The sequence below is a fragment of the Coregonus lavaretus genome, assembly GCF_964263955.1.
Source record: "Coregonus lavaretus genome assembly, chromosome: 4".
In the NCBI taxonomy this organism is placed as follows: Eukaryota; Metazoa; Chordata; class Actinopteri; order Salmoniformes; family Salmonidae; genus Coregonus; species Coregonus lavaretus.
In genome coordinates, this window is record NC_139991.1 from 17,665,482 (window position 1) to 17,687,620 (window position 22,139).

The 22,139-nt window shown below is 41.7% G+C and overlaps 3 protein-coding genes across 4 annotated transcripts; all 3 read right to left on the reverse strand.

Moving 5' to 3' along the window:
* Positions 1-491: 491 nt before the first annotated feature.
* On the reverse strand, positions 492-9,499 carry LOC311127343 (26S proteasome regulatory subunit 6A-B). 2 transcript variants are annotated; one of them, XM_084159170.1, is made up of 12 exons: positions 9,352-9,499; positions 8,573-8,653; positions 8,261-8,386; positions 7,439-7,543; positions 5,655-5,717; positions 5,389-5,526; positions 5,150-5,293; positions 4,864-5,012; positions 4,639-4,735; positions 1,351-1,496; positions 1,104-1,185; positions 492-856 (listed from the first exon to the last, which is right to left on the reverse strand). In XM_084159170.1, exons 1-12 carry the CDS (start codon positions 9,391-9,393, stop codon positions 746-748), a joined length of 1,284 nt encoding a protein of 427 aa, XP_084015296.1. In that variant the 5' UTR covers positions 9,394-9,499; the 3' UTR covers positions 492-745. The 2 variants fall into 2 exon arrangements, with proteins under 2 accessions (XP_084015296.1, XP_084015297.1); XM_084159171.1 differs by having other exon boundaries at positions 9,358-9,455.
* Positions 9,500-14,311: 4,812 nt separating this feature from the next.
* On the reverse strand, positions 14,312-15,595 carry LOC311127085 (apelin receptor B-like; the record flags this gene model as incomplete). Its single annotated transcript, XM_084158851.1, has 1 exon — positions 14,312-15,595. One exon carries the CDS (start codon positions 15,593-15,595, stop codon positions 14,312-14,314), a length of 1,284 nt encoding a protein of 427 aa, XP_084014977.1.
* A 2,770-nt stretch (positions 15,596-18,365) lies between these two features.
* Positions 18,366-21,239, reverse strand: LOC311127244 (CD59 glycoprotein-like). The gene is made up of 4 exons (XM_084159045.1): positions 21,138-21,239; positions 20,025-20,106; positions 19,372-19,473; positions 18,366-19,293 (listed from the first exon to the last, which is right to left on the reverse strand). The coding sequence occupies exons 2-4, from the start codon at positions 20,077-20,079 to the stop codon at positions 19,094-19,096; spliced, it is 357 nt and encodes a 118-aa protein (XP_084015171.1). The 5' UTR covers positions 20,080-20,106; positions 21,138-21,239; the 3' UTR covers positions 18,366-19,093.
* Positions 21,240-22,139: the final 900 nt, after the last annotated feature.

Here is a 22,139-nt window from a genome sequence, read left to right on the forward strand (position 1 = left end):
ATTTCATGCTCATTTTAGTTTGCGGAAGTGTGTAGCGGTCCCCTAAAACCTTGATTCAAAACGAGTCATTTCAGTCAAGTTACACCCTGAACTGAAAATGAATATTTGCTACACAAACCAAATAGAATGACAATAGGTGATTAGTTTCCCAAATGTACCTTTAGTCAGAGGGAGAATTCAGGTGTCTGGGTCCGACCTGGGACAGTTAATGTGTATGGTGCTAGAGATGAGGCCAGAGACGGATGCATGAACACCGATTAAATCATGTTTTTCTCCAGTGAACTATTTCCGGACGAGTAGCATCTGTCAAAATATGTTTGTCGGACAATCATCTCCATCGGAAATACCCAAATATGGTGGCAAAATTCCTCTTCACTAGTATGGTGCTAGATAGAATGAATATGGTGACGAAGTGCCCCTTTCATAATATTTATGTAAATAAACATTTCTATGCCACAGCTTGTTTTCATCCAGCCAAAGAAGGGCAAATGTATTAATGGAAAAAGGCTTTTTATTCTTTCATGGACCATAGATACTGTAAGAAGCCAAAACGTGTCTCCAGTCCCTGCCTCACAACTTAACTATCGAAGCCGCAATGAACCAATCAAACCCAAAGAGAGAGAAGTGGCTATTAGTGTTAATGTTGCACACTAATGGGGACAATCTATTATGGCTGCATTATAGTACAGAGATTGGTTCATGTTTTGGACACACACACACATCCTTCCCCTGAAGAGCCAGGCCCTTAGGCATAGTACTGCAGGTTGGCCTTCTTCTTGGCCTGTACTTCCAAGATGCCTTCCATGTAGTCCTCATGATTGAGCTCAGTTGCCCCCCTGCGAAGGGCGATCATACCCTGGAAGAGAAAAGATTAAGGGAAAGAAAGTAAAATCCTTGTTTGTTCTTGTCGTTGCTAAATGCATCCAGGTCAATATAGCTGTGATAAAAAAATGTAAAGGGGAAAAAATTGCAAATTAAGTCTTACAATCAAAACCTTGACACGCAGGTCACTGATAAAACTTTCACCAAGGGAAAGGAAACAACATAACTGTACTTTAGTTAATAGGGCTGCTTTGTGCATGTTTATAAAAGGTACTACTCACCGCCTCCACACACACTGCTTTGCACTGGGCACCGTTGAAGTCATCAGTGCACCTGGCCAGCTCCTCGTAGTTGACATCAGGGCTGTGGGAACAAAGCAGTGGAGGGGATACCAATCAGATTCTGAATAATACATGACAAACAAGTGTATAACTTAGATCTTCCGAGCTAGAGTTCACTTAATTATAAACCATAACATGCATATCAATTTGGCTAATGTAGGATGAAGCATAGTGGATTGGTCCAAACCTGACGTTCATCTTGCGTGAGTGAATCTGCATGATGCGGGCTCGTGCTTCCTCATTGGGCATTGGGAACTCAATCTTACGGTCCAGACGTCCAGAACGCAGCAGTGCGGGATCTAGGATATCCACCCTGTTAGTGGCAGCGATAACCTGGCAAAAGAGGATCAGAAAGTCAAGGTGTCAGCGTACAAAATAGTAGTCTGGCTAACACCTAACTCCAAGTCCTCCTGACCTCAGTCTGGAAAGACTGTTTTGATGTTGTCGGCACGATGCGTCGATAATGAAGGGGGCTGTGGTTTTACTGATCGTTTCTCCTCCGTGTCTTTCTCTCTCACTCAAACACCCACACACAGTCCCTGATCGCCACCACCTTTCATTACAACTGTTGGATTTTCAAATCCAAACAACGAGAGGTCTCAACCCCCCCAGGAAAGATAAAACATTTGAGGGTGTTTAAAATAACCGTTCTCAGCCCTCTTTAAAAGTGAACTCTGTGGTAAAAAAATAGCAAAATAACTTGTTTGTATTCACACTGCCCTTGCCTTTGAATGAGGACTCAACTCTTTTGCCAGTTCACGTCACCTATTTTGTGGTCCTGAGTACTCTTTGTATTCACATTGCTATGTTTAGAAAGGAACCAAGATCTTTTCCCAACATTCACTCAATGCACTCTGGGTTTTTACAAAGTGCAGGACCAGCCATTCCATCAGAACGTGTTATCGTACAGCTAGATATACCTACTCACATTTTGGAAGCTAGATTGCGTTTAGTTAAAAGATGAGACAATTATAATCTGAAGATAATATTAACATGTAAATATGATTGGTAACAGAATAAATAGCAGAATAATAACTGCAGATTAAATAATGCTATAATTCAAAATTGTACACCCACTGTAGGCTACTGCCCCTAAAATAACTAGCATAGACTTTGTACCCTGTGACCAAATATGTTGTCTTCTCACTATTCAAACCCCGCAATCGAATAAACAGCTTATGAAACTCTTAGTCTAAAGTAGAGGTCTTCACGGGTACAAAAAGTTGGACCCGTTCTGAAATTGATTTGTGTCTTTCCCACCCGACCCGATATGCATAAATACTTCTTCAAAAAACGGAGACCCGTTCCCGAATGGACCCGAGGACAGTCTTACCCGTTCAGAAAAGGCCCATGGCAAACAGACAACTGCTGGTTCGGATCTAAGAGGCCCATTCAGATCCAAGAGTAGACAGAGGGAGAGAAAGAAACCTAAAATTGGTCGCTGCCAACGTCATCAATAAACAAGTCGTATTGGCCAAATGATCCAGTTACGTATCCTTATAAACTGCCAATAACAAATGACTAAAAAACGATTCGTGTTTCGATGTGTACCATGTTAAAAAAAAAAAAAAAAAAAAAAATGTTAAAAACTTTAGTCTATCGTTTACTAAAACAAGAATTGTCTACCTCACGGTTTAGCTGTCAGAGATTTGAGAGCTAAATGCATCAGGGCATTGCATGCATATCGGCATAGGCGTCCACTGTATGATATTCATACATATTATTTGTTAATATTAAGGGAGACAAGCTTAGGCCTAGTCCTAGAGAGAAAGATAGAGATAAGCCGGCGCCATGTTCCAGACATCGACTTCTTTACACTAGTCAGATAGGCTACTACTGCAGTACAGATATAGGCGTACAGAAGGAGGCAAATTCGTTAATTTTCTATCCGAATATTATATTGTTCGATTAAAAGGAGTAACTCTGGTAGGCATTAAACATTATTTCTCTCCTCAAGTTCAACTGTCGGAGTGCCAGTTCGCACTGCCTTCATAGGCCTGCAGTAGCTAAGCCTAATAATAACCATACCACACCAAACAAAAGTTGCTTAACTTTATAAGGGTAATAAAAGTAAGTCAAGTCATTGTTTATAAGAACAGGTTATTATATTGTGGCATTAAATTACGTTTTGCATCTTGCCCTCTTTGGTTGATCCTTTTCATGGTTTGAGTGCGAGTAGCATAGGCCTACCGGTAATTCTATTAACGTTATATTGCGGCAAACATTACAGCTGGAACTTAATTTGGCTAATGAAAATGGCTCAACAGCATGAAATCTTCAAAAAGGTTTAACAGGCTCGGCCTATATTGCAGCTAATACCAACAAAGGCGATTACCTACCGTAGGCCTACCAAACAAATGACAGCAATAGGCTAATGTTATTTATTTTACAACAAGCTTATCATTATTATTATTAATGACTAAACAATTAATAATACATTCCAAAATAAATAAATGGAAGGTATAAAATTGTATCAAACCTGAATAGTGAGTTGCACACAGTCCATTTGGCAGCGCCAACGTTCTTCTAATATTTGTCCACTACAATATAAAAACTTTTTTGTCGGCTTCGTTTCACTATACTCTTTCTCCATCTTCACAATCAACAGTAGCCTAGTCCAAGGCCCCTTTTACTCTCTCTCTCTCTCCTCAGCAGCAGGAGCTCATGAGGTGAGCAGCTGGACCAGTTTCAGCTGGACATAAACTATTTGTTTTATTGAGTTACAATTGGCTGACATAACAAGCTCGCGCAGTTCTCAACACACAAACAATAAATTAACAGAGGTCAGGTCCAATCGGGTCCAGTTGGTAAATACAGATCCGAGACAAGTCAGAATTTAGGACCCTAACCCGCTCTGGGTTTCGGGTCAGTTAGAATTTCAGGTCTGTTGGACCCGTGAAGTTCTCTAGTCTAAAGATCACATATTGCAAACAAATAATCTGAACATCATGTCAGTACAAAACACATATTTTGTAATGTCGGTGCATCCTTGACAATCGCTAATCAATATCCAAAAACAGCACATGTTTTTTCCAAGAACCTGCACATCATCATCTTCTTTCTTTTGTGGCACCAATGTGAGGGGTTATTGCAGGGGAAACGGTGCTTTGTGTTCACATTGCCCTAAAAAAGGGAACCGGACCGCGGAATTCAAGCAAACAGAACTAAGACCACCTCTCGAGATGGTCTCAGTTCGGTTCTCTTCGGGGGCTCTTTCGAGGGGTCCGAGTTCCTTTGGAGTGTTCACACTGCACAAAAAGATTATGCGAAGAGAACCAATCAATAATGCATTTACAACAGCCTCCTATCCAGACCAGTGTGTCACAGCTCTCCCTGCCTTCTGAGTCACGTGAGCCAGGCTAACACTATAGGGCCTCCTCATAGCATAGTGAAACAGTCAGGTCTCCTTAGGTACCAGGTCTCTTGGATACCTCAAATACAGCTGATTAAGAAAAAAAAGTTAACTGAGTAATACCTTAACTTGCATGTTGGGCTGGAACCCATCCAGCTGGTTGAGGAGCTCAAGCATAGTTCTCTGGACCTCTCTGTCACCTGCTTTCTCACTGTCAAACCTGGAGAAATCAAAGGGATCAGAGGTTTGTGTCGATGCTATTCAACAGCTATGGAAAGCAACTGTGAAACTTATTTTCGGTAGCTGGTTTACAGTGTATAGGACTCATAGTTTAACTGCACCACTCACCGTTTCGTTCCAATGGCGTCCAGCTCATCTATGAAGATGATAGAGGGGGCCTTCTCCTTGGCCAGGGCAAAGGCGTCTCGGACCAGCTTGGCACCGTCACCAATGAACATCTGGACCAGCTGTGGGCCAGCCAGCTTGAGGAATGTGGCCTGTAGTAGGATGAAAGGTAAATCAAACTCCACCTGTCTACACCATTTTACCTAAAGCAGAAGAGGAGTTGACACTTCCGCACTAACAAACAACCCCTTGCTAAAATGCAAGCCATAGAGTCAGTGTTTTGTTTTACCTTGGTCTGGGCAGCACAGGCCCTAGCCAGTAGGGTTTTCCCTGTGCCTGGGGGGCCATACATCAAAACCCCCTTAGGTGGCTGAATACCCAGGTTCTCAAACTTCTCCTTGTGGTTCATGGGCAGAACGATTGCTTCCACCAGCTGTAAGTCGAAAGAATAGCATCACATGTTACTAAAACTGCAATTACATTCACATGAGTGTCTAAAGAGATAAGATTAAAATGATAATATCGGACCTCCTGGATCTGTTTGTCTAATCCACCAATGTCACTGTACTGTTCAGTGGGGCGCTCGTCCACCTCCATGGCTTTGACTCTGGAGTCGTACTCTGTGGGCAGGGTCTCCAAGATCAGGTATGAGTCCTTGTTTACCCCCTGGTTATCACCACAGGGAAAGAGAAAAAGTACATGTGACACTCAAGCATAACCAAAAAATACATCCATTGCTTGTTGAGCAGAGGGAGCTGCTACTCAAGGACTCAAGTGATCACGTAAGGGCTTACCACAAGGTCTCCCGGCTTCAGTTTCTCTGCATCCACCAAGCCAATGACTGGGAGGAAGTATGTCTGCAAGAGCACAAAAGGGGCAGCCGATGTCAACTACCACTACTGAATAACTCCTATTAATAACTGTTTTAGTTTACTAAGGAGGACACAGGAACGGTACTGATTGAAATGCAGTTGAACTTGGGAGTATAGATCGGACCAGTGTTTCCTCTGGAAACATTAGTAGCAGTGGGGGCAAAAGGTCGCAGGGGCTGATTTATTTTATTTTGTTCTGGTGACTTTTTAAAAGGCCATTTTACTCAAAAATTAATGAAAATACAATTATGCTGACACCATCTAAAATATAATTTCCACCTCCAGAAATGAGCAAAATAACATTGTTAAATTATTTGTTACAATTATTTTGTACATATTGTTAATAGCATATTATCAGGTATGCAATTAACAATAAGCATTTTCACCTGTAGCCCAACTGATGCAGCATAGTGGCTATAAATAAATACAGTGGGGGAAAAAAGTATTTAGTCAGCCACCAATTGTGCAAGTTCTCCCACTTAAAAAGATGAGAGAGGCCTGTAATTTTCATCATAGGTACACGTCAACTATGACAGACAAAATGAGAAAATAAAATCCAGAAAATCACATTGTAGGATTTTTTATGAATTTATTTGAAAATTATGGTGGAAAATAATTGGTGGCTGACTAAATACTTTTTTCCCCACTGTATGCTGAAGCATGGGGTTGCCTATCTGCATTTACCCTATTGGGCTAATCCTAGCAGAGTCCTGCATCGGGTCGGATACCCACGGTGCCCCGTGGGTGAGCTGCAAAAAAATCAGCTGGCGGGTGGAATTAAAACATTCTTTCAACCCGTGGTCGGCTTGCGGTTCAAAACCATTACATGATGGTCGGAAACATTTAAAATCAAGATAAGACACTTTTTTTTTAACCCAGGATTTTGTTGTGTTGCGAATTCCATTCTGTGAGTGGCGAGGCAGACATAAGGCTACTAGCCACGCACGCATTGTGTGGTGCTAAAACGTTCAAATTTGTCGACGCACAGAGCTTATGTTCCCTCTTCACACGTGATAATACGAAACTTTACTATAGCCTAGCTCACGTGAAAATGGCTAACGTAGGCCTAACCGGAGAAATTAAAATAAAAATTATGATAAGGGAATAGGCTACAACACCATCGTGGAAACCGGTGCTGCACGAGTGACATCCCTAGTTTAGAAGGACAACAACACCGTAGATGGATACACATCCTACACAAAGTTCAAGCAGGTAAGCCTATTTGTTTTTGATAATTCAGTTCATTATCACATTAATTCAGGCGTTCGTTCATTAGACCATACGCAGGCCATATAAAGTGTAAAACGGTGCGGCTGGTAAAAGTTTGAGTAGCCTAAATAGATGTAGCCTATTTTTACAGCCTATATTCAATTCAGGGAATTCCCTCCCTAAGGCACTCGTAACTCGAATGCACCTCAAGAGGAATATTAATTTTGCAAAGAACACAAAATAAGCAGACTAGATAAATGGATAAACTATTCTATTATGGGGTTGTCAGATTTTTCTATTCATTACTAGTTTTGTTTGCAGAGGAAACGTAAATGTGGACTGTTCCAGCATCTTCAAAGAGTGCCTCGGAATAAATATTTTTTCATGTTCTATATTTCTTTTGCCGTGGCGGCAATGATTTTGCCGTGGCGCAGCACCACAGCTAAATGACTGCTTCAGAAAACACTGGATTGGACATATTCCTAGTTGTTACTTACCTGTCTTGTAGATGTTTTGATGACAGCACATTTGCCCTTCCTCTGGGAGTCTAGATCAATGTTTGCTCCATCCTCCTCCTGGTCATTTGGGTCCACATCCAGAAGCTGCAAGACAGTTTTAAGACATCTCAAACCCAACCTGCGTTGATCCAGACACAAGTCTGGTGTTCAACCTTCCCAAGTTCTCTCACGTCACCCCGCTGGCTTCCAGTTGAAGCTCGCATCTGCTACAAGACCATGGTGCTTGCCTACGGAGCTGTGAGGGGAACGGCACCTCCGTACCTTCAGGCTCTGATCAGTCCCTACACCCAAACGAGGGCATTGCGTTCATCCACCTCTGGCCTGCTGGCTCCCCTACCTCTGCGGAAGCACAGTTCCCGCTCAGCCCAGTCAAAACTGTTCGCTGCTCTGGCACCCCAATGGTGGAACAAGCTCCCTCACGACGCCAGGACAGCGGAGTCACTCACCACCTTCCGGAGACATTTGAAACCCCACCTCTTTAAGGAATACCTGGGATAGGATAAAGTAATCCTTCTACCCCCCATTACCCCACCCACCCACCCCAAAAAAAAGAAAAGAAAAAAAGAAAACTTTGTAAAGTAGTTATCCCACTGGCTATAAGGTGAATGCACCAATTTGTAAGTCGCTCTGGATAAGAGCGTCTGCTAAATGACGTAAATGTAAAATGTTGCATGGTCATTAACTGACAATTAGCTTCAACACAGCTTCACAATAATTGAGCTTTTGATACTAAACTGTTCAATACAATAAGACATCAAACATTTTAATGTGACATTGAGACAAAAGCGTACATGCTCCTACCTCGATGACATTGGAGACCAGGTATGGCAGGGTCTTGTTCACTTTGATCTTCTCTGTGTTTTCTTTGATTTTGTCCTTCATGGCCTGCAGCTCATGGGTTACCCTCAACACCTCACTCTTCATGATCTACAACATAAGAGTCCAATTGAATGTATAGACCTAGGCACAACATATTCACACTTTTCATATCGTCATTTAAAAAATGTTGGGGTAAAGTATAAGGTGGACACAACAAATATGAAGTAAAAAAAAAAAAAAATGTGGGCCATCCGATACACCAATAGCAGCTAAAATGACTAGCTAGCCATCTACCTTTATTTCACTGTCCAGAAGACGTGTCCGCTGAACGATCTCTTCAGTCGACATTTTGAGGACTTCTTCGCCGATCCCATCCTAGACAAACAAAATTGTAATGTTATGATATAACGTAGCTAGCTGCTACCGTTAAGGGTATACACTAACATCTAGCTAACCGTTACTGTACTAATGTATGACGACGTTTGTGAGTTAACGTTACTAGCTAGCTAGCCGACCAGCTAGCTAACGTTAACTTAGCAAGCCATTGAAGAAACACATTGATCAAAAAATTAGCCAATCATGATACCTAACTATAAGCTAACTAGCCTAGATAGCTAGCTAGCGGCTATAAGACAAGCAAAATAGCCAGGCTAACGTTAGCTTGCCAAGTTAGCTAACAACTTGCAGATAGGTTTACGAATCTCAGTGTGTGTAACGTTAGTTACTAGCTAACAAAGTAGATAGTAAACGTCAGATATTAAGTGACCAGAAACTTGATAACTAGTTGACTACATTAATAGGCTAAATACCAAGCCAAATATTCGTGTTATGTGACCAGGCTAACATTAAGAAAACTTGCAAATTACCTGTGTCACTCTCCCATCAATTTAAACAGGCTAGCTAACGTTAACTTGTAGTTGTAGCTATGCTAGCTGGCATAATAATAAGCTCTTTCGTTGATCGGATACATGTTGACTTCCTAATTACGATCACATATATTTATTCAAATAATACATGTTTTAATCAAAATAAATTGATAAACACATGCAAACCCATTAATTCAAGGAACAAACCTCCACCTCATCCCAAACTGATCTGTCATTCAGCGACGCCATCTTTTCTCTTGTCTACTTCTTGGTGGGCTCTTCTTCTTCTTCTTCTTCTTCTTTGATATTTATCAGCAGATTACAACCGATAAGGTGTATTGCCGCCACCTACTGTACGGGTACTTCTTCTTCTTCTTCTTCAATGAGGTTTAACGGCGGTTGGCATCCAATTTGTTGCATTACCGCCACCTACTAGACTGGAGTTCAACTCCCTTATCTTTCCTTACATTTTACATTTTAGTCATTTTAGCAGACGCTCTTATCCAGAGCGACTTACATTATCGTTTTATTTTTCATACTGGCCCCCCGTGGGAATTGAACCCACAACGCCATGCTCTACATCCCTGCCGGCCATTCCCTCCCCTACCCTGCACGACGCTGGGCCAATTGTGCGCCGCCCCATCCTTGAAAAATAAAATAAACAAAAGCAAAGAAATATCCTAACACTACACCTTTAACCCCAACCTTATCCACTGTTTAAATACATTTACGTCATTTAGCAGACGCTCTTATCCAGAGCGACTTACAGTTAGTGAGTGCATACATTATTATTTTTTTCATACTGGCCCCCCGTGGGAATCAAACCCACAACCCTAGCGTTGCAAACGCCATGCTCTACCAACTGAGCTACATCCCTGCAGGCTCCCCTAGACGACGCTGGGCCAATTGTGCGCCGCCCCATGGGTCTCCCAGTCGCGGCCTGCATACGACAGAGCCTGGATTCGAACAGTTTAGACCACTGCGCCACTCGGGAGGTTACACTCACTCCTACCAATATACGTAACTGAATGAAATAAAATACGAGTTAGAATTATGCGGGCCAAATACAGAACATACTAGATTATTTGTCATTTCTTGTCCGATAACTTACGTCACGTTCTTACTGTAAAATAGCTAGCTAGCAGCATCCAAATAAGCAGTTATGTTTAATTGTACTAATAGCACAAACACAGAGCGCATCGAGTTTAAAGGGATTCAGAAGGGGCGTAGCATCAGAGGTCTCTGGTATTGATTGAGTTTGATGCGCCATGAGTTTGTGCTAATTGTACATAAAAACATTGTGCTTATTTGTACATTTAGTACATAGTTAATGAGAGACTGGGTTGTTAGCGGTGCTCGCTAGTGGAATTTCTATAGGTGACGTCACTCGCTCCGAGACCATGAAGTAGTTGTTTCCCTTGATCTGCAAGGGCCAGGGCTTTTGTGGAGCGATAGGTAACGATGCTTCGAGGGTGACAGTTATCAATGTGTGCAGAGGGCAGTGGTGAAAAAAGTACCCCATTTTCATACTTGAGTAAAAGTAAAGATATCTTAATAGAAAATGACTAAAGTAAAAGTGAAAGTCACCCAGTAAAATCCTACTTGAGTAAAAGTCTAAAAGTATTTGGTTTTAAATATACTTAAGTATCAAAAGTAAATGTAATTGCTAAAATATACTTAAGTATCAAAAGTCAAAGTATAAATCATTTCGAATTCCTTATATTAAGCACCATTTTCTTGTTTTTTAAATTTACGGATAGCAAGGGGCACGCTCCAACGCTCAGACATCTTTTACAAAAAAAAGCATGTGTTCAGTGAGTCCGCCAGATCAGAGGCAGTAGGGATGAACAGGGATGATCTCTTGATAAGTGTGTGAATTACACAATTTTCCTGTCCTGCTAAGCATTCAAAATGTAACGAGTACTTTTGGGTATCAGGGAAAATGTATGGAGTAAAAAGTATATCATTTTATTTAGGAATGTAGTGAAGTAAAAGGAAAAGTTGTCAAAAATGTAAATAGTAAAGTAAAGTACAGATACCCCAAAAAACTACTTAAGTAGTACTTTCAAGTATTTTTGCTTAAGTACTTTACACCACTGGCAGAGGGTCCCTGGTTCAAGCCCAGATTGGGGCGAGGAGAGGGACGGAAGCAACACTATTACAGAGGCAGCCTATAGGGAGGAGGTCAGAGACCTGGCAGTGTGGTGCCAGGACAACAACCTCTCCCTCAACATCAGCAAGTCAAAGGAGCTGATCGTGGACTACAGGAAACAGAGAAGCAAGCATGCCCCCATCCACATCGACGGGGCTGCAGTGGAGCGGGTCGAGAGCTTCAAGTTCCTCTGTGTCCACATCTCTAAGGAATTAACATGGTCCACACACACCCACACAGTTGTGAAGAGGGCATGACAGCGCCTCTTCCCCCTCAGGAGGCTGAAAAGATTTGGCATGGGCCCTCAGATCCTTAAAAAATGTATACAGCTACACCATTGAGAGCATCTTGACTGGCTGCATCACCGCTTGGCAAGGCACCCGACCGCAAAACTCAACAGAGGGTGGTGAGTACGGCCCAGTACATCATCCTTCCAGGACCTCTATTCCAGGTGGTGTCAAAGGAAGGCCCAAAAAATTGTCAAAGACTCCAGCCACCCAAGCTATAGACTGTTCTCTCTGCTACTGCACGGCAAGCGGAACCAACAGGACCCTGAACAGCCTTTACCCCCAAACCATAAAACTGCTAAACAAGACTGCTAAATAGCTAATCAAATGGCTACACGGACTACCTGCATTGTCCCTTTTTTGCACTAACTCTCTTGCACTGATTCTTTGAACACACACTGGACTCTACTCACACACGCACACATATTTACACTGAAACCCAACTCACACATATACTTTTGCAGCAGCAAATCTCTTGCACTGACTCTATGTACACTGGACTCTATCCACACACTCACACATACCTGTGCTTACACTGACACCCCAACACACACACACACTGCATATGCCCACACACACATAACACGCGCACACATGCATACTGACGCCACACTCACTCAACAACCGTTGGTGAGCAGGCAAGAGGTAAGGCTGGAGGTGAGGTCTTTGCCAGAGCCCCTTTGATGGGCAGTGTAGATCAGCTCCTGGCCCCTCATCAAAGATACTGGTCGGTCACACACACACACACACACACACACACACACACACACACACACACACACACACACACACACACACTCACACTACATACAGTACGCTGCTGCCACTGTCTATTATCTATCCTGTTGCCTAGTCACTTTACCCTTGCCATATGTACATAGCTACCTCAATTACCTTGTATTCCTGCACATCTACTCTGTACTGGTTCTCCCTGTATATAGCCATGTTATTTTTAGGCCTACTTATTTATTCCTCCTACTTTTAACTCTGCATTGTTGGAAAAGGACCCGTAAGTAAGCATTTCACTGTTATTCTACACATGCTGTTTACGAAGCATGTGACAAATAACTTTTTATTAACATTTATTTGATTGTAATGCCTTTGCTGTAAAATCCCTGAGTCCCAAAAAAATTTCAGCCACACTCACAAAGATGCCTATTTTCTCAGATTTCCTCTTTGTTTGCGCTGTGCAGTTTATAACCAATGCAATAAATGATACAAAGTCCACCTTTTTAACATGCAACATGTCAGGATCCTGTTGGCGAGGAACATTTAATGGTGTCTAATCCACCTACCATGGTTTATTCAACATTGTTCCCATCTTCCACTCTTCTCACCACCTGGTCTCATAGACTAGATGTAACATAGTTAATGTAAATCCGGGACACTCAGATTAGTATGATATGTTACGTTTGTCATGGTTACACAAGACAGAGGTTACTTAAGGCAAAAACGAAAGGAGGATGGTTGGTCAGGGTGGATGGACATATAACGCGTGTTCAAATCTCATCACGGACAACTTTAGCATTTTAGCTAATTAGCAACTTTTCAACAACTTACTTATTTTTAACTACTTTGCAACTACTTAGTATGTTAGCTAACCCTTGCCCTAACCCTAACCTTAACCCTTTTTGCTAACCCTTCCCGTAACCCTAACCCTTTAACCTAACTCCTAACCTTAACCCTAACCCCTAACCTTAACCCCTAGCCTAGCTAACGTTAGCCAGCTAGCTAACATTAGCGTCAGTCACCTAGCCACCTAGCTAACGTTAGCCACAACAAATTGGAATTCGTAACATATCATCATTTTTGCAAATTTGTAACATATTGTACATTTAGCAAATTCGTAACATATCAAACGAATTGTAATTCGTAACATATCATACGAAATGGATGATGGACATCCACAAATTAATACATAACATATTAAACGTAACATATACTAAATGGAGCGTTTCGGATTTACATACAGAATAATACGAAATGCTCTGAGACCAGGTTGCATCCAGTGCCACATGTAGTCAAGCTTCCTCAATGAAAGTTTGGCACTAAAGATTCTGTATTAATGCAATCTTATGAGTCACAAAGGAATACATAATTCACATCCTTATAAACTGAAAAGCTCCCTCTCGCTTTGTGTGTGGGTGTCTGTGTGTGTGTGTGTGTGTGTGTGGGTGTGTGTGTGTGTGTCAGGGAGAGTGCCATGTGCCTCCGTGGGAAACTATGAACTGTACCAGTTCCATGGCTAAAGGATTTCATTTGGTAACAACATTTCTGCCGCCTCCACCTCAGCGGGTCACATGATTCTCATGGACTGGAGAAAGCTTGTGTGAACATCACTGTCCTTAACAGAGAAGCATTCATTTAGAAAAACAGGGATATTCGATTCACAATTCTTAGTATTGAAATTGAATGCGTATTTCATACATATTGTTATGTAGCTATATCAAAAAAGATATACAGAAAACCCATCTGTTGGCTTGGTAGCACATAATATACATTTTCTTTGTTGCAAGTGTCTTTCTAGAAGGTCTCCTTTTTATCTCCTTGGAAGATAAAGTGGTATTTATTGAGTTTGTGTATCTCCTGAGGGGTTACGTGAATACACTAAGGGTTGCACATTTCCCAGGATATCCGTCTCTGTTTATTAGTATCCTCTTCCGACTGAGGCGCCACAGCACTCCAACCATCCTCTCAGCCTCTGCCATGCCTCACGTCATCCTGCCCCTCAATTCCATTTCCCGTCTCGTGTTCCAGAAGGAATTGCAGAACTCCGGCTGGCCTGTTCCTTATTCTCCTCCTCATCTACTGTCACTGGACTCCCACACCTACCCCTGCACCACAACCACTGCAGTAAGGCCCGGCAACGCTTCCGAAAGGCCACATCACAACAAGCATACAGAAGGGGGTTGAGGCAACTATTGACATACCCTAGACAGGTGGCGTAGGGGTGAGCTGCAACCAGCGTCCGGTCAAATGGGCAGGAGTAGGGCAGCAGCTCTAACTCCATGAGCATGGAAAGTGTCTTGTTGGCATGAAGGGGAAGCCAGCAGAGGAAGAAGGCTAGCACTAAGGTGACGATGACTCGCAAAAGGCGGCGTTGGCGTCGGCGGTCGGGGTGAGGACCCTGTCCAAAATGGCGGCTGAGGAGGCGGCCTAGGGAGCAGTAACAGATCAGTAAGATGATCAGAGGCAACAGAAAGCCAACCAAGGTGGATTTAAGTCCTAGAGCCGCCATCCACAGTAGCTCTGCCTGCTCCCTGTCATCTTCCTCCAGCTCTGCTGAGATCAGACCAGAGTAGTCCATCATACAGGAGGAGATGAACATGGGCATGTGATCATGAACTGAGTGTTCCTCTTCTTCAGTTGTCTGCCAGTCTTCTTCATACTCACCCCCTACATCCACCTCCCTTACAGTCCTCAGTAGTAGCGCAGGCAGAGCAAGGATACCTGCCACCACCCAAACGCTCCCCACTACCCAAGCTGCTCGGCAGACGCCACTCCCCTGGGCCCTACTGGACCGCCGTCGGCCAGCAATAACCCAGTAACGCTCCATGCTCAGGACCGTGAGGGAGAACACACTGGCATACATGTTGAGGGCCACTAAATAGCTGCTGACTTGGCAAAGAGGCTTGCCAAAGGGCCAGTGGTAGTCTAGTGCTGTGTGGGCTGCCCATAAGGGCAGGGTTATCACAAAAGCCAGGTCTGCTGCTGCCAGGCTGGCAATGAGTGAGTCAGTAAGGGAACGAGAGGAGTCCGGCAACTTGGGGGTAGAGCTCCTTCCAGGTTGCTGAAGACGCCGCTTGGTGCAGGTCCCCATGCCGGCTGGTTTACCCTCAGGTTGATCAAGGTATGCCCAGAGGACAAGCCCATTTCCAAAGGAGCCCAAAACAAATACCAGGAGATAGACTGAGGGTATGATTACCCATGTGGGTCTCCATTCTCTGTAGTCACACTGGTGAAACGGGGGCGGAGAGGTGGATGCTGAGGGCAGCAGCTCAGAGTCCGACATAAATGTGATGGGCAGAGGGGATAAATGTGAGAGTCTGTGACCAGCCACTGTCTCCTGTTGCAGGGTTAAGAAATTTATATTTTTTCTCTTGTTTTCAATGTCTCCAGGTCAATGTCTCTGCTTTCATGGCAACTTCTGTGTTGAGTCTTGTACACAGCATCTGAAAAAAAAATGAATTCATAAAAAAAAATATATAGACTCCTATTGTATGCCATATAACAGGAACCTAGGACTCAGGGGGTTGACGGAATCACCATCGGTCAAGCAAATAAGAATCTAGTGTTTGACAAGAATACTATGTACATCAAATAACAATATTTATGTAAATTATTACAAGGCTTACCTCAACACCTGAAGATCAGGGTATTCTTCTTCTGAACTTATTGAAAACTGACTTCAGTGATGATAGCGTGTTCCCATATTCCACTGAAACTACTCTTCTCCTGTCTCAGGTCCTTTTTGTCCAGGCTTGGAGGTGTGTCTCACTAGTGCTCTGTGAATCCCCCTGCTCCAGATATAGTAGATCGCCCTGTCTCTCAGCCCCACCCACTCCCCTGCTCTCCTCTTCTCAGACCACCCCAGAGAAGCTTTGTGAGACCTGCAAACAGACCTCATTCTCCCTGTCCCACAGTACACACAAACTGTGCACAAATATTACAAAATACACACAATGTATACATACCAACACTCTCCTTTGCACACTGTCGGAACAATGCCAGTCACATTGAAGCATAAAAGACAATAAGAGTTGCAAACAATAAACAGTCTGTTAATAGATGCTCACCAGGGCAAATACATACAGAACATGTGGGGCACATACAATATAAGCCTGTGCTGTTGTCTTGATGATACTCAGGGGAGTACTACCATTAGAATTCTGGGGAAAAGTTATTCATGTTATCTCCAAGGTCAGGATGGCTGTGTATCCTGTTTTAGACTAGTGACTTACTGTGCCAGCACATTTTTGGGCATTTTGATAAAGAAATTGATCCAATAAGTGCTTCAGCACAAATTAAAGAAATGTTAATAACACAAAGTTAACACGAATCCTACTATTGCTACTATTGTCAATATGGACATATACGTAATTGTGTCATACTGTACAGCCTTCAGTGGTTCCCATTCGGTCATGTCCTGGAAACTGACTAACAGTTAATTCCCGTAATAATGTGTCTCTACGGGCTTGGTCAGCATCATGATTTGACCCGAAGGGTTACAATTTGATTTGCTTGTTGTGATGGCACACATCTGTTGCCAGAGCATCCCACATTCTTTTAATTTAACAGTAAATAGCACAAACATTGAGGCATCTTACACAACACTGGGCCCTATGTCTGTGGTCTGGAGAGTGAAAAGACAACGTCAATAGAGGATGAGTACCTTTGAGTTAAGACTGTGGCATGTCGTTAGCATAACCAATGGGCCAATGGTTTATTGGATGTCACAGTGACACTGTGTAAATATTGAAACACCACTTTCTCCTCTCAAATGTGTGAAAGAACAACAGGTTCTTGTCCCCAGAATGGTTAATCTCAGCAACTCTATCTGAAACACTGTGATTTAGGCCTATTCAGGCAAATTAGGTTGCTCAGATTGATATACAACATTTAATCTCACGTCCGAGTTTTGAAAATCACATTTGACAAATTCTACTTGACACAGGCCAAGGGCCATAATGCACTTTCTTGCTGTGCTCTGTATCATGGGTTACTTTATTAATGGCTATTGTTCATGCTATGTATAAAAGTCAGGCATCAAGACACCAAGTAAAAGCTGTTTGATAGTGCCCACTCAAGCCATACTAACTTGTAACCTCTTAACAATGCACCAAAACTATCTCAAGTTCCTACCACTGTGCATCCTTTTTACTTCTATTTGCTATTGCTCTCTCACTTACTTCCTTTCTTGTTCTATGCTATTTGGCTCATCCAGCTGTCCAAACAGGATGACATTTATGAAGGGCACGGGGTCAAACGGTAGTGTACAGGGGAATATGGCCTCTGGCATCTCTCTACTAGGTTTTAAATGATAAGCCATGGATGTTGTCATAGTTAAGGACCTTGGATTTGGCTGCAGTGTTGATCAGAAAAGCCAACTCCTCTGTGACAAACTCCCCCACAACAGAACGTATCAGTATGAGTGTAAAAGGAAATGGGGAAATTAAGCATCACGGATTACATGCACTAACTTCAAACAGTCAGTCTCCCAGACTGGATCAAATTAAACCACTCTGCAAATGTTCTGTATGATGCTTTTCTCAATGCTTGCTCAGAGTTTAACTCTAACAAACTAAAAGTAATAGAGTGTATTCAAAACATGTTTTGAGATCCTGCCTTGTTCATAAAAATCTATAATCAACAATCATTTTGCTGAGATATTAGCATGCATTTTGAAACACATTTCCAATCACACTCAAGAACATGCCATTTTCACTTATAAGATACACCATTAGTTAACCACTAGAGGGATTCCTTGGCTCATGTTGTAGACTAGTGGCAAATTAATAAGTATGCCAGTCTGCACTACTCTTCTAGCTACTCTTTCTAACCAAAGATGTGGAGAACTTTTACAAAACAAACTCCATTCTTTCTTCAATACTAAGACTAAGATTGCTGTAGTCCACTGTCAAACGACGCTATGAATTCCTCTGAATCAAAACATGAAGGTAAATAGAATAAACATGAAGGCACCCTTCTGACAAATAAATATGGCTTTTTTGGCAATATCTTATTTATTGGCCAGAGATTAAAATGAAAAAAAGATAACACCATCCATGTGAAATATTTAATCCAAAAAGGTCTATACAGTGCCCTTTAAAAAAAGACAGGTTGGTTTAATAGACTCCTATAAAACAGGCAAAGTTATGTTCTCTAACAGGGTATGCCGCTACGCATTACAAGAGCAGTGAAGGCATTGCGTGTGAACAAATGTATCACCCAAAATGACCTTTAGTTCCAAATTCCACATCATGAATTTTACAGAATTTGCATTTTCAATTCACTCAATCACAGACATACAACAACTCAAACATTTCTCAAATTATCCCTTACATTTAAGCACATTACAGTAACTTTGGTCAGCAAACTATAGACAACCTAATGGAGCAATACCTGTCATAATTCTGAGCAAACCGCCTTAGATGGAAATTGTTAAGTGCCAAAGTCCATTTTACAAGCCTCAAAAGCGGATTGTTTGAATGATATACCTTTTCCAAACTCATGAGCACGTTTCCTATTTTCAGCCCTTGGGCTGAAGCACAAAGCATTGGTAATCAACAAATAGGTTATCATAGAAAGCTTTAAAAAATAAATTAAGTGCAAAGAGTCAAATTAAATATTATACATTACAAATGATCAACAGTAAGTCAGGCAAATACTAATAGGGCATATTTTCAGCATGAGCCATTGGCCCATATCTTCCTGCTTGCCATTCCATCAGCGGCTTATGTTGAGTAGAAAGGCAGCATTAGAGCTTCTAAGGCGTAAGTGTGGGGAGAGGTTAGTGCATACACCACCACATCACTGCCAATGAGGCCAGAAGGCCCAGCAAGGGCTTGCCAGTGCCAATGGATGTGGCTCCATTGCATAGGTCACTGGTGCAGCACTTGAAGTTGAAGTTTGGTACAGCTGGGAACGTCTGGGCCAGTCGATTGAAGTCGCAGTCAGAGTACTTGATGCACTGCCGATATGTCTGTCCCCCTGTGCCAAAGAACATAGGATAATGCAGAAACATGGAGTACTTTCATAATTTGTTTCAGATTACACATTTTACTGCACCTCTCTCAGTCAGTGTCAGGCAGGCATCCTCATAACTGCAGTCCTGTGTTTTTGTGCAGCTCCCTGTGTAATCCTGGCATTTGACACAGCGGATGGCAGAGCCTGAGAAAACAAGGTGAGACACTTAGCCGTTCTCCTGACTCGAGTCATTCCACATCCCTTTTGATTAGCTGATGTGATTTGGTCAAATGTGAAATGCTCCACCTAGATTGCGTTATAGTTTTGGAAAACTTGAACACAACTTGATTATCATCCAAAAATAACTTTACAAATACAAAACATACTGTTTTACCACAAATTTCAACTGATGTTTTTTGTCTAACACAGCTTCAAGCTTTTGTTTCCTCCTGAGTTTCCATTAGCTCAGGAAGTGCAATGCAAAACACCTCTGTGGGAATCTGTTAAAACGGCACACAGTAAATGCATATTTTGTATTTGTACAATTATTTGAGGGTGATATAAAAGTACAGTTTGAGGTTTCCATATTGCATAACCGTATTGCATGCAGTGATTATTAACAGTTAGACAGAGCATTGTAAATGCAAACCCTATGGCTGTATGGCCTTCAGTTCTTGAGAGCTAGGTGAGACTCAACAGTATCAAAGAACCAACTTCAATGGCAGAGCGTGAAGACAAAAAAAATGATGGCTTACCCAATCCAAATATTGCAAAACAGAACACTAAGCATATCCCAGGATAATTGTTCATGATTTTGATTTCTGCTGACTGTCACTTCTGGAGAAAAAAAAAAGAGACAAGAATCATTTAAAGCTAGAATCCTTAGCTGCTACATCAATTTTTGGACTTATCAATTAATTATATATACCCATTAACTCTTGAAAAATAACTTATAAATGCCTCATAAGCTTAGTTCAAATGTTGTATCCCACCAGAGCCCAAAATATAAGCTTGTTTTAATCTAATGTGTGTAAACAATGTAAATCTAAACAAACACGGTATAGCCTCAAAACATGGTTAAAACTATCATTTTGATAGTGGTTTGTGAATTTCAGAGTGGTTACATTTCTCCAGGCCCATCCCTCAGCTTTTTACCAAAACAGGGGCGTGGTGCCTGATTTGTTATTGTTTCAATTAAGAACTGGATTTAACGAGTGATGGGGTAAAAATATATACAGTTACATATCGGGATAAAATGTTTGATGATAATATCATATAATTTTGACAATATCGCAATATACATTTTGCGCTAGTTGGCTGTACCTGCACCAAAACTCCAGTATTTTTCCTTCATAGTTTGTTTTCCATCTTTTTAAATAGGGTGCCAATTGGTTTTCAGAAGTTTCATTTCCCTGACTGATCAAAACTAGTTATCATGGCTCTCTTGTCCCTCGGCAGTAGACATATGGTGAGATATGTTTGAAACATCGAATCGTAATATATATCGTATCGGCACCGGCTAAGTAGTGTGACAATGGCCATCTACTCCGATTTCAGAGCACTCTCGTCTGAGTGTGCCAGAGCGCAGAAAAACTGATGAATTTATGTATGCTCAACACCGGTTGAATATTTAAAAAGTCCAGACTTGATCAGCTGGCAGGACAAAGGTTACGTTAGCTACAGGAGCTAACATTAGCTGTGTAGCTAGAATTAGCTGTGTAGCTAAAGCTATGCTAGATAGCCAACCACACCACATTAACTCTAAAATAGTTACGTTAGTTCATATTTTCGGTTCAAATACACCTATTGTTATTGTTAAGTAATGATTATGAAGCTGGAAATTTTTAACTAAACAGGTATTTACTTACCCTGCTTGCTCGAACAACAACGAAAACAAAATGTGCTGTTATGCTTCGGACTCTGAAATTATAGCTATGGCCCTTCCCCTTCAGAATAAGAAACTCCCCACTACTGGGGAGCGTGGTTAGGTGGTGACCTTATTTGATCCAGATTGGTTGTGACACACCAACCTATTAAATACATTCTGTATTATTCAAGGTGTGATGTTATATTCAGGATAAAACCATTTCAATTTCCTAATACTGTATAACCAAGCATTAGTAATTTAATGACTGATTAATACCTTATTAATCTACACATGACATGAGCCATACCAAACTCGAGGTTGAACTGCATTTGAAAATGGCCAACTATTTGGACTGAAACTCTTATCTTCTGGTAGACTAACTGATTACCCCACAACTGTATACACCAGTCTGTTTCAGAAAATGAATATCAGGGCAAAATGTAACAGCTGGGTTTTATAATGCATCCTTGGAATGTGCTATATTCATTGGAATAGAGGACTAAATGAACTGAACTGAGAACTGTAATACAGTTGTCATATCAGACTGAATGCGAGTCATAAGAAAGACCAACTTATTGCACCCTACTTTACATTCATGACATGAATGGGTGAAATGAGGCTATTGGTTTACACCAGTAGGCCAACACAAATCAACAGCTGAACAATGGAACATTGGTCGGGCCACAACAGAGGCCACTTGAGGAATATCTGGCAACATCAAGACAAATTCCAAAACAAACAATAGACAATTGTGAGCTTGTCTCAGTATGCCATGTGTGGGATCAACATTGTTTTAATGAAACAATTTGATGAATTTCTTTGTGAATTGTGCTTTTAATCTGACAATCTCTGCATAAGTGAAAGTTGAAAAGTTGAACTGAGATCGGCCTATTAAGAAACATTTTGTACAATGTTCTTCAATAGGCATCTTAGTTCAACTTTTCAACTTTTACTTCTGTAGAGATTGTGTAATGTACTGTATGCACACTTTTTCTCTACCAAA

Excerpts from the sequence above, each read along its gene's own strand:
- LOC311127244 (XM_084159045.1), bottom strand. The coding sequence starts at position 20,079 with ATGAACAATTATCCTGGGATATGCTTAGTGTTCTGTTTTGCAATATTT. Across the intron at positions 19,474-20,024 it reads TTTTGCAATATTTGGATTGG|GCTCTGCCATCCGCTGTGTC; the intron begins GTAAGCCATCAT and ends TTGTTTTCTCAG. Across the intron at positions 19,294-19,371 it reads CCTGACACTGACTGAGAGAG|GGGGACAGACATATCGGCAG; the intron begins GTGCAGTAAAAT and ends TCTTTGGCACAG.
- LOC311127343 (XM_084159170.1), bottom strand. The coding sequence starts at position 9,393 with ATGGCGTCGCTGAATGACAGATCAGTTTGGGATGAGGTGGAG. Across the intron at positions 5,718-7,438 it reads TCAAAACATCTACAAGACAG|ACATACTTCCTCCCAGTCAT; the intron begins GTAAGTAACAAC and ends GTGCTCTTGCAG. Across the intron at positions 5,294-5,388 it reads TAGACAAACAGATCCAGGAG|CTGGTGGAAGCAATCGTTCT; the intron begins GTCCGATATTAT and ends TTCGACTTACAG.